The sequence below is a fragment of the Rhineura floridana genome, chromosome 3 (assembly GCF_030035675.1).
Source record: "Rhineura floridana isolate rRhiFlo1 chromosome 3, rRhiFlo1.hap2, whole genome shotgun sequence".
In the NCBI taxonomy this organism is placed as follows: domain Eukaryota; kingdom Metazoa; phylum Chordata; class Lepidosauria; order Squamata; family Rhineuridae; genus Rhineura; species Rhineura floridana.
The window spans coordinates 162421775-162445898 of NC_084482.1; the positions used below are offsets into that span (position 1 = coordinate 162421775).

The 24124-nt window shown below is 37.8% G+C and overlaps 1 protein-coding gene across 2 annotated transcripts in view; it reads right to left on the reverse strand.

Annotated features, from left to right (window-relative positions):
• Window positions 1-24124, reverse strand: part of GRM7 (glutamate metabotropic receptor 7) — a 728386-nt gene that overhangs the window by 474786 nt on the left and 229476 nt on the right. For both annotated transcript variants that reach the window (XM_061618542.1, XM_061618543.1), the window contains exon 2: window positions 1325-1541. In XM_061618542.1, coding sequence (XP_061474526.1) covers window positions 1325-1541 — 217 coding nt within the window. The remainder of the gene's footprint in view (window positions 1-1324; window positions 1542-24124) is intronic.

Genomic DNA, 24124 nt, shown 5'->3' on the forward strand with positions numbered 1-24124 from the left:
AATCTACCAAATGTTTAACTTATCTTAGCTAGCAGAAGGCTAGCTTTCTTTTTCTCACCATCTGGAGCGTTCTATAATTCCAGGAAAATACCTTTTTGGATGTATTGGACAACTGACATATTTCACTATGGCAAAGTGGGTTCTGTACATTTAATGGTTTTCAAGCTGTGTTCCAGAGAACCCTGGGATTCCTTGGCAGTGCACCAGGGTTCTCCATGAGAAGGTCAGCAAAAGCACATGAACTTACATGGAAAACAGTTTGGCCACAATTACCTACACATGTAATACATAGCTGCAAAACAGTGTACTCTAGGTATGTACAGTACATGCAAGGCAATGATGGAGCCCAAGGTGAGTGAAGAATGAGGGGGGGCTGCCACATGTCACTACTACATACCAGGATGGAGAGGGGGAGGGGCAAGGCAGCAGCAAGGTCACTGTGGTGCAAATGCACCAGCGAAGCAAATCTGGTGCTCCCAGTGCTGCGTTTTCACCACACCAACCTCACCACCACCTCACCCTTCTTTGTCTTTGTATGCAGCAGCAACATGGGCAACAGGAAGTCAGATGAGCAACGACACCCACCTTACTGCCAATAGGGCATGGATGCACCCTAAAATGTGACCCTGAATCTTCTGCAACATACTAATATTTAAATGAAAGCCATGTAGAGTGGTTCGTCAGCAGACCCATCAATGTATAAAAGGTTCCCAGGAGATACATTTGAAAACTATTTACCTCAAATGTTATGATACTGAGGGTGATACCGAGGGAATAACTTCAAATATAAGTGGGTAGCCTTTGAATAAGACTGGACATCTCTAGGCTTCCAAACACATTGTATTAAAATTCATTTGATGTTTCTTCAGAGCTGATAAACTTTAATCCCTCAAACTGAGACCTCCCCATATCCTCCCATCTGATTTTTTTAAAAAGAGTAAAACTACTTGAAAGACATTCAAGAATTGTCTGACACAAAGTTTATATCTAAGAAATTGTTTGATTCAGAAGTACTCCTGGCTGTGAAGAGATAAGGACTCAATATGCTAAAGCACTGCTTTGTACTATCTCACCATATTATAGGATTTTAACAGTGGGGCATCAGAAGCTTGATACAATTTCACTGTTATTTCTTTGTTCAACAGAGTATTAATGTCATTTTAGCTCTCAGACTGATGAGTGCTTTGTTCCTGAAAAGTTGAGAAGAAGGGCATGAGGAAACCATGAAAAAGAAATTGTAAGGGTGTGAAATAATGTTAAAATAAACTTCTGTTCAATAATTTAACATAGGTTCCCACTGTATGTAATATAGTTTATCACCTACCTGCATCTCTGGAAATTTGTATAAAAGACTCCATCCCCTTTTCTCCATAACTTCCTTCAGAAGCCAACGTGGAGACATAATTCCACCCCAATGCTCTCACTATGTCCACCATCGCTTGTGCTTGGAAAGAATCTGGAGGAACCACCCGTGAGAAGAAATCATAGCGCCTGTCGTCACTTAATTCTGGTGCAGTTGAAGCATAACTGATTTGGGGTATCTGTAGGGAACAGAACAATTATTTGGAGTTATAAATTGATAAACTCAAAACACAGAGAGAAATTAGCTTGAGCTGTAATACAATTAGTCTTCCCAATGCCCATCTGTTACTTTCTTATCTCCATCAGTGCCTAAGTGAAAGTCAATGAAGCCATCTTTCAAATGATTTTCATTATGTGAATACTAATCAGCCAATAAAGTATTATCATATTTTCCCCAAAAAACTTTCATGAACCTCTTTGATAAAGGATGTTAACATGCCTTGAGAAAAGCACTATCTAAATTTGGCCCCCGAGCAAACTTTATGATGAGCAAATGGTCAACAATATCTAAACATCTGTAGGGTATTGACCTTTGTCTGCTTACAGTCAGCTCTGCTAGTCTGAATACTGGCTACTGCAGACTTAATTCCTACCAAATTGTGACCAAATCTTGCTTTGGCTCTCACCAATCTCAGCCATAAACAATAACATTGCCTACTTATGAGAAATCCCAGTTAATCTCAAGGATGAAACCCTCCCAAAACATCATGGATTGTATACATCAGCTGTTCAGTAGACATAAGGAGCAATGCAGAATGCTGGAAACCCAATCACCAGAATTCATGGTTAGCCGATCTCTGCCTTCTGAAATTTCACCAAGAATATCTATGTATGTTCAAGAATAAGTATGCAGACATAGGGACTAGACTCATGACTCTTTTTAAAAAACAAACATTCTTGTACTTGCAATAACAATCATATGCAAGACCACACAGCATTGCCAAATCCCTTGAACTGTGATATTAACAATTTCACAACCTCTCTCTGTTAAAGCCCTTGTCATCTGTTAGGTTTAACAACCCTTATCCTATCTTTCTTTCTTTTTTGTCAGTAGGGACACCAAGTAGAAAGAACTTGCTGTATCAGCTCCTCCCCCCCCCACAGTGTGTAAATGATTCACCAAAAGTAAGTGTTCACACATTCAGCCAAGGTTATAGACACAGTTCTTACATGTTAATAGAATTTCATCCCTCATTACCACTCATATTCTTTCTTGCATTTCTGATGGGATTGCATTTTTTAGAATTGCATATTTTAAACAAGCCCATGGAACTGAAATGTTCCATGGGCTTCATCACTCTAAGTGTGCCTTACAAGAATCTGAGGAGTGCTATCAACAGAGATTTATTATTATAGTTTCAAAATAAAGAAGTTCTACTTACTAACACATATTTGATATTCTTACCCAATATTGTAAAATAACAAAACAAATAACAACTGGAGCATGATGATGCAAAATTCACCACTATATATTTGGTGTGTTGTAGACAGCTTTCTATATAGCCTTCAAATGTGTGTTCTTGTTGTTACGTGCCTTCAAGTCGATTACAATTTATGGCGACCCTATGAATCAGCAACCTCCAATAGCATCTGTCGTGAACCACCTTGTCCAGATCTTCTAAATTCAGGTCTGTGGCTTCCTTTATGGAATCAATCCATCTCTTGTTTGGCCTTCCTCTTTTTCTACTCCCTTCTGTTGTTCCCAGCATTATTGTCTTTTCTAATGAATCATGTTTTCTCATTATGTGTCCAAAGCATGATAACCCCAGTTTCATCATTTTAGTTTCTAGTGATAGTTCTGGTTTAATTTGTTCTAACACCCAATTATTGATCTTTTTCGCAGTCCATGGTATGTGCAAAGCTCTCCTCCAACACCACATTTCAAATAAGTTGATCTTTCTCTTATCCACTTCTTTCACTATCTAACTTTCACATCTGTACATAGAGATCGGGAATACCATGGTTTGAATGAGCCTGACTTTGGTGTTCAGTGATATATCTTTGCATTTAAGGACCTTTTCTAGTTCTTTCATAGCTGCCCTCCCAAGTACTAGCCTTCTTCTGATTTCTTGACTATTGTCTCCATTTTGGTTAATGACTGTGCCAAGGTATTGATAATCCTTGACAAGTTCAATGTCCTCATTGTCAACTTTAAAGTTACATAAATCTTCAGTTGTTATTACTTTAGTCTTCTTAACTAAATTATAATATATAATTATATATTTCTATAATATATATTATATTATATAATTTCTATAATATATATTATATATATATTATGAGAGCCAGTGTGGTGTAGTAGTTAAGGTATTGGACGACACCCTGGGAGACCAGGGTTCAAATCCCCATACAGCCATGAAGCTCACTAGGTGACCTTGGGCCAGTCGCTGCCTCTCAGCCTCAGAGGAAGGCAATGGTAAACCCCCTCTGAATACCGCTTACCATGAAAACCCTATTCATAGGGTCGCCACACGTCAGAATCGACTTGAAGGCAGTCCATTTCCATTTATATATATTATAAGTATTATAATATATAATATTATATATATTACATTATATATATTATATATTACATAATATATACTTATATAATATATATTTATATATTTATATATAAATATATAATTATAAATATAATAAATGGATTAGAGAGCCCTGATAAAATAATTTACTCTTACTAGAAGTTAGATTTATCTGTCACACAAGAGCTCTTCCTTCTCCCTCTCTGAACCCTGGTATTTTCCTTATATGGCAAGGTTGGGGCAGATACTTTTGGCAGACACGCTGTCTACAGTGTTTTTTCAATATCCAAATCTCTGAAAAATTCTGAATCACTGCAGAGGTCCCTGATTAAGTTTGGAGCATTTTGGAATAACCGTGCTTTCGTTTAGACAAGCCTAATTTTTTCTGAAGTGGCCTTCTTTAGTGCCAGAAGTGAAATGTATTCAAAACACCCCTAATAAATAGTCACCCCAAGTCAGGATTCTATGGCACATCTGGGCTAGCAAAAAAATTTTGAGCTTGAGTGTACACCTTTCACCAAATTAGGCTGGTGCAATAGGTATATCTTCTCCTAGAATGGCCAGTCACAGTGTCTCATCTGAATTACATGGTAGTGTCTCATCTGAATTACTGCAGTGTGCTGTATATGGAGCTGCTCTTACAGATGATGTGGAAACTAGTTAGTCCAAACAAATACAACAGATAGGTTACCAATATGAGCCTTGTATATAAACATATCTTGCCAATTTTCTTTTTTTGAAAAAACAAAAACCCTACACTGGCTCCTGGTCCATTTCTGGGCCTGTTTCCAAATATTAACTTTGTAAAGATTGTCATTTTATTGTTATCCTAAACCCTGTTTTGATGCTAGTCCTGGAAAGTAGCATATTAGCACTTCTAAACAATCTGTACAATTTGCCATGCTTTTAATGTGAGTACTTGCAAAGCCACAATTAAAGTTAAGATGTGAAGCCAGCTAAACACATTGAACCAATTTCCGTCTGTCAGGTCTGTATGGTATATAGCAATGGGCACATACAAAAGTCAGGGGGTTTATCCCTTTAAAAGATTTACATCCCACCTCTCCAAAGGTCAAGGAAGATCCTAACAGAATAAATTAGTGGTAGCCTATGTGGTGATCTCCAGCTTTTGATGGACCCCAGTTCCCATCTGCCCCAGCTATCGCAGCCAATGGTCAGGGATGATGGGAGGCATAGTCCAACAGTATCTGGAGGGTGCCATGCTGGGTATACCTGGAATAAATAAATAATAGAAGCAATAAAGCAAATTAAAAATAATCTTATCGGTTTTAGATTACATATAGACTACAGGTCTGAAATGGAAGAATGATTTTGCTTTGTAAATAAGCCATAAGTAGCTTAAAGAAGGTATAAACTTGATCTTCTAGTATATATATATATATTTAGAAGTATATACAAACAGAGATAGGATTTGTTTATGGAAATGTATATTGTGATCCTGAATAATCTCACTATTGGTGTTAAGCATTTTGTTTGTAGTGATGATGAAGGGTAGGATATAAAATCCTGCCAATAAATAAAATTGAATAAAAATCCTAACATTCTAGAATCAATGTGAACATCAACAAAGGAAATTCTTAGTTACACACAAGGCACTACTTCTAATCATATCTTAGTAAAAGAAATCAAGTGAGAATTTGGACTTTTCAGCAAAGTCTGACTGGTTTTGATCATATTAATGACCCATATTATATAAAAATGATGTTACCAGTTCACATGTCAACAAAACAATTGCATACATGAAAATCTACTCATTTAAACTTGAATCCATTTAGAATGCAACCTTAAGCCTACTTATTTCAACTGAAGGACTTGAATCCATTTAGAATGTAACCTATGTACACTTGTTTGGGAATAAATCCCATTGAACTCACTGAGGCTAAATATTAAACAATTAGACTGTCAGGCATATTAAATGAAAAATGGGATTTTACCCATTTTAAAACCAGCTACTTCAACTTAATTGGATTGCTAATAAATGCATTAGCCCCTCTTCCTTCGATGGGAGTAGGCAAACCAACAAGAAGTACATTAAATTAAGCAGCTGATAAATCACACACAGGGCTTTAAATCTTGACTTGTTTTGGTAACTATTGGGACACATAAACCACAAGTTAGCTTCATTCCACATTTTCTTACCTATTTATATAATTTATTTCAGAGTGCATATAAATGTAGAGTAGTATGAGGACCTTTGTAAAAAATGTTTTTGTCTGTCTTTTATTCAGTAGTACTACCAGTTTCGTCTATTTCCTGCAAATCCTGCTGTAAACTTTGAGCTATGTCAAAATCCTCTTTCCATCATCTCTGTTCCCTGAAGGATTGTCAATGACATTCCCGGGTACATAGTCACCATCTCATATGTACAAAACAAATAACATCTCAAGTCAGCTTAAAAAAAATCTGTTTAATATACCACTTCTTGTTCAGCTGAGTTAAAAAGTTCAGTTCTAGAGCAATTGAGCCACAGATGATTAATAAGCTGCAAGAGTGAGCTGCTTGCCAGTAAATAAAGCAACTATGAATTTGCAATCACAAATGACTCAGAAATTTAGGAAGTCTAGAATCTAGACCTAGGCTAATGAACTATTAAGAACTGTGAGTGCTCATCATTCAGGGGACTTTTCAGGCAGAGATGAGGAGTGTGCAACCAGGGCCGGCCCCAGACATGCCGGGGCCCTTGGGCACCAGCTTGCCCTGGGCCTTGGTACACATGTGCACATGCACACATACAGACGTGTGTGCGCCCAGGGCCAGCCCCAGACACACTGGAGACCTTGGACAAAAGCCTGCCCCAGGCTCCAGCGCTCCCCTTCTGCGACTCACGCACGGCAAGAGCTTCGGGACTCCGCCATTCCCTTCCTTAACTTACTTTGTTCTGCAGTTGCGCATGCAGCAGTGCCCTTAAGAAAGATGGCGGCTGAGGTTTCCCTAAGGAGCTGAAGCCTCTGCCGCCATCTTGGTTCATGGCAGGGATGCGAGCGCACAGCACGCATGCATACCATCAGCCAAGATGGCAGCAGAGGCTTCAGTCCCTTAGGAAAACCTCAGCCACCATGTTTCTTAAGGGTACTGCTGCGTGCGCAACCACAGAACAAGGTAAGTTAAGGAAGGGAATGGTGGAGCTCCGAAGCTCTTGCCCTGCGATCCACAGCAGCGATCCTGTTGCAAATCACGGAAGGGGAGCAGAGGGCTCCCCAGGGGCTCCTGTAGCCTCAAGGGCCCTCGGGCCAGTGCCCCACCTGGCCACCCCTTGGAACCGGCCCTGTGTGCAACACTAGCACATGCAGTTGATAGGCAGTAGGGAACTCAAAAGCTTCCATAATTATTAAAATATTTTTATTCTGTCTAATGTAGAATTCAGATAGACCCATGCTAATCAACTTGGAGATAAAATGTGGGCACCCATGAACAATACAGAGGTATACAAAAATACATATCTGTAAAACAACTCCCACCCCAAAGGTTGCAACTCCATAAGAAAACACTGGTTGGTGAAGACTGTGCATGGGAACACCATAGGGTTATTAGGTGTACTCTTTTTGCCTGGAGACCCGGATTTTTTGGGTCCTCTCTCGGTCTCCAGGTGAGTCACCTCAATCACCGGGCTTTCAGCTTTCATTTAAAAATAAATAAATTTCTGCTTCCCGGAAGTGAGTGCTCAGCTGGTGACTGTCTCTGAGAGATCTCTGTCTCAGAGAAAGCTTTTTTCAGGTTAAAAGCCAGTCAAGAGGAAACTTTGACTGGCTTAAATGTTCTCCAAGGTATAGGAGAACCGATCAGATTTTCCACAAGACTTCGTTGAGCTGTCGGCAGCTGGAATTGATCAGGAAAGCCCTGAGATAAGAAGGCATGCCGAGCGGCTGAAGACGGAGCCAGGATTTCCATGCAAGCTGTACTGGAAAAAAGCGAAGCGTTTTTTTTTCTTCTTAAAAAAACGTCCTTAACCAGCGAGCCTACTTCTGTCTAAATCTTATCATTTGGCTTAAATTACTACAATAAAAGGGATTTGTTTACGAATCAGCAACTGAGAAACCTGGGTGAGTCATACTTTTTCTCTTTTAAATATAATCAAGGAAGAAAGAAAATGTAAACAACTTATATACTTTTTCTACGACAAAAAGCTGGCCTGAATTTGGAATTTTAAAGTTTAAAAACGGATGAGAGGTAATTATTATTTGATGGAAATATATTTTGGACTATTTTTCTCCTTGGACTATTTCTTTTTGGACGAATCTGCTGCTCATATATGTTACTAAACGTTTGGTGTTGGGAACCAGAATTGTTTTGCATTCTTGGACGTAGATAAGAACTGTGCTGTGCTGGCTGGACTACAATAACAGGCCTGGAATATTAACTTTTTTGTTGGTGGAGGAAAAAAAAAGAAATAGACTGCCTCTAGGTTTTGGAACAGTGATTAATAACAGAAATTAAAGGCTTCTCTTGAAAATGACAACTAAAAGAGCAACTAAGGCCCAGGAGCGAAGAGGTTCTACTGAACCACAGGAAGGGGCTATACCCCCAGATATGTTTCAAAAAATAATGGAAGGGATTAATGATATAAAACAGGAAATGAAAACTGAACTGACAGATATAAAAGACTATATTAAAACACAAGTGGATGAGATTAAAGGGACAATTGGGCAAATAAAGGAGGATGCAAAAAACACTAAAGAAAAGGTACAAATCTTGGAGAATAGAACAGATATATTAAATCTGGAATTAGAAAAAAACTTGGATTATATGGCTGTGATTGAAATGAGAAATAAAGAACATTGTTTGAGATTCCGTGCAATCCCTGAGGAAACAGGTGAAGACATCAGAGATAAAATTGTTAATGCTCTAGTAAAATTTCTGGATTTGAATGAAGATAGGATGGAATTTGAAATAGACAAAGTGTATAGAATCAATTCCAGATATGCAACAATGAATAAAATTCCAAGAGATGTACTTGTTCATTTTATAAAGAAGACGACCAGAGATATGGTATTACAACACTTTAAAAATACCTTTAAAATTGATGGTAAGGAAATACTGGTGATGAAAGAAATTCCTACTAGACTTTTACGTAAGAGAAAAGAATATGCTTTCCTTACAGAGAAACTTAAGCAACGCAAAATTCAATTTAGATGGGATGTTCCTGAAGGAGTGATTTTTACATTCAGACAACAGAAATATAGATTGAATACTGTTCAAAAAGCAAGGGACTTCTTGAGAAAAGTTTTAAAACTTAAAGATATGGATATAATTCCTGGGGAACAAAGTCAACAAAGATATGCAGAGGAAGGGAAGGAAGATGATGGATTAAAAGGAGCATCAGGCACATTTTAAAATACACGCTTAAAGATGGATTACAAATATCTAACTTGGAATATAAATGGAGCTAATACGGCGCAGAAGAGAAAGAAAGTGTTTCATTATTTGAAAAAATTAAAATTGGATATAATTTGTTTACAAGAAACTCATATTAAGAAGAAAGATTCCAAATATTTGATTTGTAAAAATTTGGGTGAAGAATTTATTTCGGCTGGACCAAAAAAAAAAATGGAGTTGTTCTCTACATTAACCCACAATTGCTTCCTAAATTGGTATTATTGGATGATAGTGGTAGATTTGTGGGGGTTGAAATTACTCTACAGGGTACAAACATTTTGATAGTGGGTATCTATGCCCCTAATGAAGATAAAACAAGGTTTTACACAGGACTTATGGAAAAATTGTCAGAGTTTTCATATGATCATTGGTGTGTCATGGGTGATTGGAATGGGGTAATCTCACCAAAAATTGATAGGCTTTCTGAAAAAAATATCAAAGAGACACAGGGCAAATTACCAAAGATTTGCTTTGAACTGATGGAACATTTAGAATTGGTGGATACCTGGAGATATATAAATGACAATGCAAAGGAATTTACTTATTTTTCAGAAAGACACAAAACATTCTCGAGGATTGATATGATTTGGATATCTAAAATTTTAGCGAAGGATACTTTTAAAATGGATCATAATCCTGTGATATTAACTTTAAAAAAAAAAATCTTGGATTTAGATGGAGACTAAATGAATCTTTATTACAGAATGACAAAGTAGTACAAGAATGTAAGAAGAAATTAAAAGAGTTTTTTGAACATAACCTACATAAAGGAACAAGTGAAAATATCGTTTGGGATACAAGTAAGGCATTTATGAGGGGATATTTTATTAAATGTAGCTCTGAATTAAAAAAAAAGAAACAACAGAAAATGCAATTAATTTTAGAAGAAATAAAACAAAAAGAGGAAGAATTGAAAAAGAATCCAACTAAAGTCTCTATTGTAAATCAAATTAAAATGTTACAGAAGCAAGTATCAATGCTGACAGTTAGAGAAATTGAAAGAAAATTAAATTTTGCTAAACAAAGGACTTTTGAATTTGCAAATAAACCTGGGAAATGGTTAGCATATAAATTAAGAAAAGAACGTCAAAAAAAATTATTTTAAAGATACAAGAAGGAGATGAGACATTGACAGATAATGTAAAAATCAAAAAGATTTTTCATCAATATTATTCAACATTGTACAAATGTCAGGAAATTCCATCTGAAAAAATAGAAGAGTATATATCTAAACAGAATTTGCCTAAAATTACAGACTTTCAGAGACAAGCTATTAATGGCCCTATTACGTCAAGAGAGATATCTGAAGCTATAAACAAAATTAAATTAGGAAAGGCACCAGGACCAGATGGGTTATCTGCAATGTATTATAAATGTTTAGAGGAAGAACTCTTACTACCTTTACAGTCTACAATGAATTTTATTTTGCAAGAGGGAAAGATACCGGATAGTTGGAATAATGCTAACATAACATTAATACCTAAAGAGGAGCAAGATTTAACTAAAACAAAAAACTATCGACCAATATCTCTATTGAACAATGACTATAAAATTTTTACAATGATCTTGGCAGAAAGATTGAAAATAATATTGCAACAATTTATTCAGGAAGATCAATCAGGGTTTTTACCTAAAAGACAATTACGTGATAACGTCAGGAATGTCTTGAATGTCTTGGAATATTTAGAACAACGAAATGATAAACAAGCAGCTTTGATTTTTTTAGATGCTGAAAAAGCATTTGATAATTTGAATTGGAAATTTATGTTTCAGGTTTTGGAGCAAATGGATTTTGGAGACAATTTTATAAAATGGATTAGATCGATTTATACATCTCAGAAGGCTCAGATAATTGCTAACAGAGATTTAACGGATTCATGTGAAATACAAAAGGGTACAAGACAGGGATGTCCTTTATCTCCCCTTTTATTTATTCTGGTCTTAGAAGTGCTGCTTAGAGATATAAGGCAAGATAAAAGAATTTCGGGATTAAAGATAAAAAAAGAAGAATATAAATTGAGAGCATTTGCTGATGATTTGATAATTGTACTAGAAAATCCTTTGGAAGGAATTAATGTATTGATGGACAAATTAAAAGAATTTGGACCGTTAGCAGGATTTAAGATCAACAATCAAAAAACAAAGATGTTGGTGAAAAATTTAACTTTAAGGGAACAGAAAGAGTTAATGGACAAGACAGATTTTACAATAGAGAAAAAGTTGAAATATTTAGGTATCACTATGACAAATAAAAACTCAAAGTTGTTTCATAATAATTATGAAAAATTATGGACAGAGATTAAGAAAGATTTGCTAAAATGGGATAAACTACAACTGTCATTAATGGGTAGAATATCTGTGATAAAAATGAATGTACTACCGAGAATGATGTTTTTGTTTCAAACAATACCTGTAATATCCTCTGATTTACCTTTTAAACAATGGCAAAAAGATATCTCTAAATTTGTATGGCAAGGAAAAAAACCAAGAGTTAAATTTAAACTACTACAAGATGCCAAAGAAAGAGGAGGACTGGGATTACCAAATTTGAGACTTTATTTTGCTGCCTGCTGTCTAGTCTGGATAAAGGAATGGATCTTATTGAGGAATAAAAGACTATTGGATTTGGAGGGACATAATTTGAAGTGGGGATGGCATGGATATCTATGGTATGACAAAGTAAAAGTAAATGTAGACTTTAATAATCATTTTATAAGACGTTCTCTGTTGAAAATATGGAATAGATATAAACCAAGGTTTTATTCGAAAATACCATTATGTGTTTCAAGTCAAGAAGCGTTTTACAGAAGAGAAATGGCTGGAAAAGAGAAATGGTTAACTTATCAAGAACTATTAGAAAATGTACATGGAGAATATATAATGAAAGAGAAAGAAAAACTGATAAAGGAAGGATATAGTTTTCAATGGTTTGCCTATTTACAATTGTTAGAAAGATATAAAATGGACAAGAAAATGTATGGGTTTGAAATAAGTAAATCTGATTTTGAAATAGGATTGTGTACAAATGATGAAAATATAATTGCGAAAATGTATAAACTCTTACTGAAAATGGATATGGAGGAAGAACAAGTAAAAGAGTGTATGGTAAAGTGGGCAAAAATTTTTGGTTATAACATACAAATGGATCAATGGGAAAATATGTGGAAAAAAGGCTTGAAATTTACACTATGCTATAATCTTAAAGAAAATTTTTATAAAATGATGTACCGTTGGTACATTACTCCAGAAAAGTTGTCAAAAATGTATAGTAATGTTTCTAATGTTTGTTGGAAATGTAAACAACAAGAAGGATCATTTTATCATATGTGGTGGCTGTGTAAAAAGGCAAAATCATTTTGGGCACAGATAGGTAGGATGATGCAAAAAATTCTAAAGATAAATATTCAGTCAAAACCAGAATTTTTTTTATTGGGTTTTATGGATAAACAAATAGAAAAGAAATATGGAAGAAGAATATTATATATGATTACGGCAGCAAGATTATTATATGCACAAAAGTGGAAAATGGAATCAATACCAACAATGGAAGAATGGCTATTGAAATTAATGGACTTAGTAGAAATTGATAAATTGACATGTTTACTTAGAGAAAAATCGACAGATACATTTCTTAAGGAATGGAAGCCTCTCTTAGACTTTTTGTTGAAAGATCAAAATAAAATGATGATACTGGGATTTGACGACTAATTAAGACAGCCTATGGAGAAAAGGGATTCTGTATGTATATATTAAGAGACAGGTTTGATGTATATTATATACTTATCGCTGATCTGCGACAAATCGGAAGTCAACTATTTTATTTTTATTTTTTGTTGTATTGTTATGTTTTTTTGATTTTGTTTTGTTTGTTTTTTGAAAAATTTGAATAAAAATTATTAAAAATAAATAAATAAATAAATAAATTTCTAGGTGGTCTGGTTCACCAAAATGTCAGCCCCCCCCAACTTCTGTTAAATTAGCTTATAGCTGGCTGCTCTAACCCACCCTTTCAGGTTTGAAACCAGTAAGTGAAGTAAGGGTTGTGATTGATAAGGTATTTGTTGACCTCCAGGCAAGGCCAGAAAAATGTTTTTTTTCTGCTTGTCTGAAAATCTCAGTAAGTTTATAGCTTTCATCAATAGCAAACGTTTTTCTCTCTTGTGTGCAGGAGATCTTAATGCCATTGCAATGTGTTATGTTTTTCTAATTAGGAGGGGTCAAACAAGTTTACATTTTCCTAGGCTGTTGAAGAGGGCAGTGTTTTGAAAACCTTCCCAATATGAAGCTTTAATCCTATACTCACTTTTCTGGGTGGGACTAAAGCTACAATGCTAATCCCACATACCTGGAGTAAACCCCACTGAATTCAATAGGATTTACTTTTGAGTAGACATGGTTAGGATTGTGCTGTAAATTAATGGGACTTTTGAGTGAACATAGCAAAGGACTGTGTTTGTGTTATAAATCTTTCTTTCCCCGTCCAATCCTGTTTTGTTTTTTAAGCAATTAGGCAAGGCTTACTTAGGTGTCACTACTTTTATTATGTAGGAAACTAAAACTGGTTTTATTTTAAAAAACGTTCTGCAATGACCAACTGGTTTTGACAATAAACCATTACATAGGGTGTATGTATTTTACATCTCCAGTGTATGTGTAGCTGGAGTCTTTCCAACATCCCTGTGAGGTAGCATTACCGATTGGAAACCAATGCAGTTCACAACAAGAAATAAATCCCTTTAAAATCCAGTAACCATAAAAACAAGTATAAACTGTTGCAAAACAGTTTAAAGTGGCATGATTCTGAATTTGGGGTTGGGTGAGGTTGCAGTTCTGTGCACACTTCCTTGTTTAAGTCCCATGGAATACACTGAGACTTGCTTCTGAGTAAACATGCATAGGATTGCACTATAAATATCCTTACAGGTTGCGACCCAGGGGTGAAATAAGACGCAGACACAATATGATGGGTTAAACAACGGGCCACTTTATTAAACCAAATTCATATTATGATAATGAACCTGCAAAGGGGAACATAAGTGCGGGATTCAACTGGTGAGTCAGGCAAAGCCTGCTTGCAGCTATTCGGGCGACCCAAACCCCTGTCGGGCAAAGGGGTGCAATCTGTCAACCCCTTGCCCTGACCACACTCCAATTGTGCGTAGGGAGGCCAACCTGGGTCACCGCCCCCCGGTGCCCTGAAACTCCGGGTGGATGAGACCTGTTGGCCCCAAAGGCGACCCGTATCCTGCCCTCGGGCCGTAAAACCCGGAGCTGCAGGCCTCCGGAACTGCCTATCACCTCCAAAGGTGCCTAAAGGTGTCACCTAGCTGCCCTTCACCTTCAACCTTTCCCACACTTCCTCAATAAAGCGACCATTAAATATTAAATTCAAACAGCCAAATCAACCTAATAACCAGAGGAAAAAAGACCCGTACTAACCCTGAATGCCCTTCCTGCTAACCACAGTATGGAGTAGGCAAAAGAAACTCGCCGGCTAAAACGCAGGCAAGCCAAAAATTCCTACTCGGCCCCAGAGGCGACCAAATGAATCACATTGCAGCAGAGGGAGGGTAGGGCGGGTGCCACAATTATGAAGAGGGAGAGGGGGCGGATAGCATGAGCTTAAATAAGCTCATATGCCCCGCCCCCTCTAGAAGCGCGCCGTGACTGCGTCACCCCAGTCCGGCGCGCTTGCCCTCTCCAGACATGGAGGCTCAGGATTCACCCGGGCCGCAAACACGCCCCGCAACCCGGTAAGTCCCGGGTGCGAAGCGGGGTTGTGTAAATAATAAACATCTTTGATAGTCATGCTTATATAAACATTTCTTCATACTATGTCCTAAGTACCTGATTTCACACTATGGCTATACATTATTTCCTTTACATTTTAAGTGTGCCCTTCTTCCTTTGGGTGGTCGTGGTCCCCCTCTGTTGTTCCCCACTATGTTTTCATCCTGAGGGGCAGATTAGGCTGAGATATTGTGAGTAGCCCGTGGTCACCCCGTAAACTTTATAGCTCATTTCCATTTAAAAAAATTAATTAAAATAATTTACATGAAGGCAAAGTTTATGAAGTAGGTTCTCACAATACATTTAAAGCACATCCAACTTGCATTTAAAGTACATGGCTTTCCCTAAAGAATCTTGGGAAGTGTAGTTTCACCTTCATAGTTATAGTTCCCACCATCCTTTAACAAATTATAGTTCTCAAGATTCTGCGGCAGCATTCATGTTCTTCAAATGTGTGTTGAATGTTGTTTATATGAATGATGTGGATCTGCCCTAGGTATGCCAATGCTCGTCCATGTCCAAACTTTGAGTCTTGACTCTCCAAGTTCAGGTATATTTTGCCTCTCTTTTTTCTCTTTTTCTCTCCTTTTCGTGTGAGCCTATGGCATGTTTATGCTCACTCTTCAGGTTTCTGTAGATTAGAGACATCGTTACTCTCTTTTAGACTAAGTGTGTGAATGTATTAGTTGTAAACTGCCCACATATATTTTCTTTTCTTTATAACAAAGCAATATTTTGTTCAGATCTTTGTGTATGCATTCTTCATTGAGTGTTAGGGTCAAAGTTTGCACACTTTTAGAGCAAAGCACAGTTCCTGACTCCTGCAAAAGGTACCACTATACTCTTGGGGTATGTTGAAGGTCTCATGTGAGGTGGAAACATATGAGGATTCAGACATACACATGTAACAGTTTGCACAAACATGCTAATTATTCTCTTTAACAGCCATACAGACCAAGCCACCTTATTAATGCTGCTCTTGCAACAAGGAAAGGAGTAATCTCTCCTGGAATTTAATTGAAATTAGTTACTACAGCCTCTCTCTCTCTCTCCCCCATCTATAAACTCTTGGTAGGTGGCCTTCATCCATGGGCCAGACATGTCTGCTGCCCATCCTTATACATATTCCCAGCCCATCACAGTGGGATCCATAGGGGGAGAATCTGGAGGGCATGAAATTCACACATACACAAGTTTATATACATACAATCAAAACATAGCAACATAATTCAACAGCAACATAGGAACAGTCAGAGAAAACCATGACAGTACTATTGTCAGCCAATATATTGTGAATCCTGGCAAGACAGAGGCCTTGAAGGTGGGTGTTTCCCATTCTGGATAACTGGTCAATTGCCTGCTTTGGATGGGGTCACAATCCCCTTGAAGGAACAGGTTTGTAGTCTGGGGTGCTCTCGGATCCATCTCTGCAGCTAGAGGACCAAGTGGCCTCAGTGGCTAGGAGTGCCTTTTACCAGTTTCAGTTGGTAAAACAGCAATGGATTTTCCTGGATCAGGATAGCCTGATCACTGTCATCCATGTGCTGGTAACCTCCAGAATGGATTACTGCAATGTGCTTTCTGTGGGCTGCCGTTGAGGTTGATCCAGAGGCTGCAGCTAGTGAAAAATGTGGCAGCTCGACTGCTCCTTGGCTCAGAATATCACCATGAGATTACACTAGTGCTGAAAGAATTTCACTGGTTGCCAATTAGCTACCAGGCTAGGTTCAAGGATGCTGGTATTGGTGCACAAAGCCTTACCTAGCTTAGGACCTAAAAGATTGTCTCACCCCCAACTGACCACTGCACTCTGCAGGACAGTGCATGCTGCAGATATCATCCTATCAGGAGGTCTGTTCTGCACAATGTTGGAATTGGGCCTTTAGTGTACCAACACTTACTCTTTGGTAAGTTATATTATATGTCAGACATTTATTATATATCCCATTACACATCAGACAGGCACCTTCTCTATTCCTCTTTCAACAAACCTTCTAAATTGACATCTTTATCCCAGCTGGTATTGGATTTGAATTAATTTTATGTATGTGCTGTCATGGTTTTAAACTGCTTTTTTGCCTATACTTATTTTCTTTAAAATTGTTTTTATAAATGCAGTTGTTTTAACTGTTTTTATATATGTAACCATATATAAAGGGATGCCTCCTGAGATACTACTGATTAATGAAATAAATTATTATTAACAACAACAACCAAAAGTCTGATGACAGAGGGGTGGCTAACACTCTGAGTGGCTAAAACCATCAAAGAGTTTTTAGTAAGGTCACCACTTATGCATAACTAAAAAGAGGAGATGTATTACTAAAAGAGAAGAAAGCGTCTCCAATACATGTTCTGCTACCATAAAAATACCAGTATTAAAATGTAGGGTTTGAGCCCTGTTATGATGCTTTCTTTTCCCCTGTGTGTTTGATCCGGCAGCTCTCCCGTGTTTAAGGCATCACCCTCTGCTGTCATGGGAATGACAGGGATGTCAACAAATTCAGCTTTCCTGTGGCTTTGTTGCAGGATTAAAAGTAGAAAGAGAAGAGAGGCTGACTGGAAGATAGAATTTGTTTAAGTACACACACACACACACACACACGCACACACACACACACAGAGAGAGAGAGAGAGAGAGAGAGAAGAGAGAGAGAGAGAAACCTGGCTAATTCACACTTTAAAAAATGACTCAAGAAGCTATGTACCATAAATTCATTCTATAAGCACTGTAGGACTGATATGTAATAGAGCCCCAGCATGACTATGCAGTCTTATAACTGCATGGTTTCACCTCAGCATTGATTGTCACTATGAACTTTTCTAAGGAGGAATTAGGTGAGGCATGTCAACCTGGATAGATATATCTCTTCTCTTTACAGGGAGAGGTGCAGCTTTCTCAAACTCTCACAGTGCAAGCTTCCAGCCCTGATTTGTTTGCAATTTTGGGGGGTGGGTGGGGAGACTATTAGGCTAATTGGATCCCTTCTATTATTTACTATGAGCCCACCATTTCCCTTAGGATGTCTGTCTGTTTGTTTCTATTTTTCTTTCCCTTCTATTATCATTCTGGAGCCATGCATTCCAATGGTTTTTGTATTAGACAACATTTTTGGAACTCAATAGCAGGAAAATCTATTTTGTAATTTCATACCCAGAAAATCTGTTTTTGTCTGTGTATTAAACTGGAGTCATTTTCAAACAAATTATAATCTTTTGTTTACAGAGGGAACATTAAAAGGACACACCGAACCACAACAGCAGATTAACACTGTAAAAAAGAAAAAAAAATGGTGGAGCTGGGTTAAACATACTTTTTAAAAATCCTATGTCAAAATAAAGCCAATTTGGAACGGAACTAACCCTCACGGTAAAATTTACTCTTGGGGTCCAAGCACCCCAATAAAGATTTTATCATTTTTATATATATATACAAAGGAATGTGCAAATTTGTTACCCCAAGAACAAGGGGGGAGATCTACCCCAACAGTCTAAAAATATATTCACATTAAAAAACAAAATTTATGACACAGTCAAAATGCTAAAGTTTTCAATGCTATTTTGAGATGTTTCTAAGGATAGAATAGAATGCAGTTAGCCTAGAAGTCTGGTAGTTTTACTTTTATATTCATTTCAATAGTGGTAAATTGGACCCTGATAGTTTAGTTCTCTACCCAGCAAGTAATAAAGAAGCATGTTTGTTTGCCTGAAGTAAGAAGTAAGAGTTTGTTCATACTGGAGTTGTATGACCTTGAAGACCTGGTTGTTCAGGCAGGCCTATGGGATTTCTGGGGTGGGTTAGTTTTTTAACTGTTGTTATTAACTGGTGTTTTATTAATTACTGATTATGGTCCTTTTTGGTTTTTATATTGTATTTTATTGTAATTTGTTTGTCACCTAGAGTGGCCGTTCACTCGGCCAGATAGGCGACTCAAAAATAAAAAATTATTTATTTATTTTTATTATGATGGGTGGAGCAGGACTGGGTTCTTATTGCTAAAGGGTGAGATTTATTTATTAATTATTTGTTTTATATCCCACCCTTCCTCCCAGCAGGAACCCCGGGCCGCAAACAAAAGCATTAAGAACACTTTTTGGAAATTGGACTGACTTCAAGTCAATTCTGACTTCTGGCAACTCTATGGGTTTCCATGGTAAGCGGTATTCAGAGGTGGTTTACCACTGCCTTCCTCTGAGGCTGAGAGGCAGTGACTGGCCCAAGGGTACCCAGTGAGCTTCACGGCTGTGTGGGGATTTGAACCCTGGTCTCCTACGTCATAGTCTAACACTCTAACCAGTATGCCACAGTAGCTCACACTTTAAAAACACTTTAAAACATCATAAAAACAGACTTTAAAATATATTAAAACAAAACATCTTTAAAAGCATTTGTTTAAAAAGCTTTCAACAATCTTTTTTTAAAAAAATGGTTAAAAACACATTTTTTAAAAAAAAAGTTTAAAAATATTAAAAAGCAATTCGAACACAGATGCAGACTGGGATAAGGTCTCAACTTAAAAGGCTTGTTGAAAGAGGAAGGTCTTCAACAGGTGCTGAAAAGATAAAAGAGATGGTGCCTGTCTAACACTTAAGGGGAGGGGATTCCACAGGGTAGGTACCACCACACTAAAGGTCCATTGCTTTGCCTACATTTCCCACTGGCCCTGCCCACCCCTGGAAGCTTGCTTGGCATTAGGGAAGTGGCCCTTGGGCTGGAAAAAGTTCCCCATCCCGGGTGTCCTACATTCTCTAATTTCATCTTTCATTGTTAAGTGACATCAGTATTTCCTGAAAACAAAAGTAAAGTGGCTTTGTAACAGCCATTATCTTAGGTTGAGGGCAATGGTAGTGGTAATAATGCCAGCCTTCTTGGTGCTGGGGCTCTTTTTGGAATGCCCTTTTTAAGAGAAGCCTGCATATGTGTGTGCACGCATGCGCATGCATGTTTAAATTGTTATTTAGAAATCTTTTGGGTTCTCTCGGAGAGCAATAACAATTTCTGCCACTGTGATCTTTGTTATTAGAGATGTCAGTGTTCTTCCAAAGGGAGGGTATAAAAGCCCATCTCAAATAAGCAATACTTTTAAACCCTCAAATTATTTCACCCACATCAAAATCTGAGACTGAGAAAAACTCCTGGCTTCCCTCCTTTTTTCTCCATTGGTTGGTGAATATGAGGAGTGTGTTAGTTCAGTTTGAAATGAGGATTTCAGAAACACCAAGATCCCAAACAGGATCAACTGAGAAGAAAATCCAGGTGTGGGATAGGGAGAAACTCAAAGCCACTATCAGGAGGGAAGAGTGACCTGCAGGGGCCATTAACAGGGAGCAGATTTGCAAGAGTGAAATTGAGGTGTCTAGGCTTAAGAAAGACAACTCTTGTGTTGGGGGGAGGGTTCTTTTACAACTGACAGGTCAAGGTTATAATCAGAGGGAAGGAGTTTACCAGTACTCTCCAATCCCAGTGCTTTGGGGCACGGATGTTCACAGGATGCTGAAGTAATATGCACTTTCTGTCCATTGCCCTTGCTCTTTCACAACTCCTATCCTACAGACTAGCAAATGTTAGAGAGAGTTCTAGTGGACTTTGGAGCCATGCTTCCCTTACTAATTAACCCATTCCAATTATCATGCCAATTACTTGTGGTGCAATCCAATGCATGTCAGCTCAGAAGCAAGTCCCACTGGGTTCAACAGAGCTTACTCCCAGGTAAATGTGTATAGGATTGCAGCCTAGTCCTTTCATTCCATTTTGATTACTCACACTTTTCCATTTATTTCTAGTCATTATTATTAGCAGTCCTTTCATTCCATTTTGATTTTATTTGCTGTTATTTGAAGTGTGATGCACTTGAGCATAAGGCCCAACCTTTTAATGCAAAACTAGGATTTGTTTGAAAAGAAATCTTTTTTAATGTGTATACTTTACAATGCCATTTCAATATGTATTTATAATGCATACTGTGTGGCAAAGCATGATGCAGAAAGAGAAAAATATCTTGTAATAAAATAGAACTCGTGCATCACTAATTAATTACAATCTTTTCATTACTTTTCATCATCATTATTTCTCCATTATCTTTTTTTTCTTTTGTACAGAACTCTGTTCTTGAAATCTTTGGAAAGGGGGGCTTCCCCCCCTTTTCTTACAGAATGTCTTCTGAAAGTCACGGTTTACTGAACATGACTGAGTGCTGAGATTAAACAAATAGGGTGATAAAATACACTCCTGTCTCATACCCTTTTCTATTGGGAACCAATCAGTTTCTCCATATTCTGTCCTTACAGTAGCCTCTTGTCCAGAGTATAGGTTGTGCATCAGGACAATCAGATGCAGTGGCACCCCCATTTCTTTTAAAGCATCCCATAGATTTTCATGATCTACACAGTCAAAGGCTTTGCTGTAATCTATAAAGCACAGGGTGATTTGCTTCTGAAATTCCTTGGTTCCTTCCATTATCCAATGGGTGTTTGCAGAGCTTGGAAAAGTTACTTTTTTAAACTACAACTCCCATCAGCCCCAGCCAGCATGGCCACTGGATGGGGCTGATGGGAGTTGTAGTTCAAAAAAGTAACTTTTCCAAGCTCTGGATGTTTGTGGTATGATCTCTGCTACCTCTTCCTTTTCTAAATCCAGCTTAGACATCTCACATTTCTCGCTCCATATATGGTAAGAGCCTTTGGTGTAGAATCTTGAGCATTACTTTACTTGCATGGGATATTAAGGCAATTGTTCTATAATTACTGCATTCCCTGGGATCCCCTTTCTTTGGAATTGGGATATATATTGATTGCTTCCAGTCTGTGGGCCATTGTTTAGCTTTTCATATTTGTTGACAAATATTTATCAAAATTTGGGCAGATTCCGTCTCAGTAACTTGTAGCAACTCTGTTGGTATGCCATCTGTTCCTGGTGATTTGTTTCTTTCAAGTATTTTAACAGCAGCTTTCACCTCACATTCTAAAATTTCTGGTTCTTCATCATACGGTCACTCCATGAATGAATCTGTCATCCTTGCACCTCTTTTATACAGTTCTGCAGTGTATTGCTTCCATCTTCCTTTTATTTTATCTTGGTCAGTAAGGTGTTCCCCAGTTGATTATTCAACATCCCTAGTCTTGGTTTAAATTTCCCTTTCATTTCTCTAATATTTTGGAATTGGGCTCTTGTTCTATCTTTTTTGTTGTCTGGCTCACAGTAAAATCATACACAATAAAAAACACAAAAAATTAACATGGGTAAAAATACATAAAATACAGTGAAGAAATATGTGGGAGAGATATTGCAGCCATAAGTCAAGACATGAAGAGGTGAGACAAGATGAAGTGTGGGTAAATCAAAGGCCACACTCATTTAAATAAAGGCAATCAAGTGCTTGACTGCATACAAAATGATCTGCAGAGAAAAGTGTGGGACCTAAATCTTACCCAATCAGGCAATTTTACCCATCCCTGCAGGGTGGTTAGGGAGGCCTTCCTGCTCTACCCCCCCCCAGGACCACACAACTCTGGGTGGGTGTTACAGGTTAGCCACAAATGTGAACCTTATCCTGCCAACAGGCCTCACAACCCAGAAGGCAAGCCTCAGATCTCACCTTTCACTTTAAAGAGTGCCTAAGGGTACTCACCAAACCCTACCCTGTGAAATTCCTGCACATATCCACCAAACATGACCAAATTAACCTATTTACAGTAGTAAACTACATGGCTGGGCAACAAATCAGCCAAATCAAATTAAACCAAGTAAGCCAAATAAAGATGATCCATTCAGCCAAATCAGAAGAACAGTACAGGGTAGGCAAAAAACATTTCAGCAAACGAAGGCCAACAAGCTAAAAATTCCTATCCAGTCCCGAAGCAACCAGATGAACTTGTACTGCCCTGGGGGAGGGAGAGTGGGTGGGTGTCACACAAGGCTGGAAAGAGGCCAAGGGAGGATGGAGCAGGGTTTAAATAGCTACCCTGTCCCACCCCCTGTGCGACGCAGCGTCCATGGCCACGCCTCAATCATGGGGGCTTTGAAGCCATGCCAGGACTTCTCCTTGCATGGCTACAAAGGGCCGCCATCGACAGAGCCCTCCTGGTCTGTCGATGGGCATGGATTAATAGGGACGAAAGAGGTAAAACAAAAAAGGGGGAAAATAAAATCATATTCTGGCTATGAAGTTTGTAAAACCCCAATGATTTTTCACCACGTATTTTCCAACTGTACAATTCAGTTTCTGGGCACAATCGAGCATAAGAGTTAAATTCCAGTGCTGCATTATCACTTCTGTTTCTCAGTTAGAATACAGAAGAGACCAATCAGCAAAGGACATTAACTGCTTGACTATCACACCTGTCATTACTTGCTGACCAGCTTCCTATTGCTTCTGTTCCTTCACGTGTTTGGCCTCCCCACCATGTAAAAGAGACACAGACATTAATAGTAATATAAATGCAACATCTGATGTTGTATTACTGCAAATTACTTAGTACATTTTGCTATTCATCTCTTTAGTTACCCAGGAGGAATTTAATAAAATGAGACCAAACTGAAACTTCTTTCCAAAAGACAGTGGTAAAAAAACTTTTAATAAAACAGAATCGCAATTTCTTTAAGGATCATGTACGATTAAGATAATGCATGACTGTACCTGTTGAGATATTAATGAGCTCCCACTGGGGTATTATTAAGTGCACCGTTTCCTATAATTTCACTTTCAACCTCCTGTCAAGTTTTATTGATATGGGTTCCAGACAACAGGAAGAAAAATGCAGCAGAAAACAGGTTTTGCAACCTTTTGAACCAAAGTTATTTAGAAACCTTAGCATCAGCTTCCTCATGCCAGGATGCACTTTGCATGCAAAGTAAAAGGGCTGTGAAGAGATTTGCAGTCAGACCCTAAACAATTCAATGTGACTGATGGGTGATTAACAGCTCTAAATCAGTTTTGGGCTTCAGTTGTACTGATGTAGACATTTTCCTCTGTCAGAGCTTAAAGATAGTTTCTCAGCTGTTCTTTGTTCACAATATACTTCACTAATTACATAACAAAGGACTCTGACATTCCACC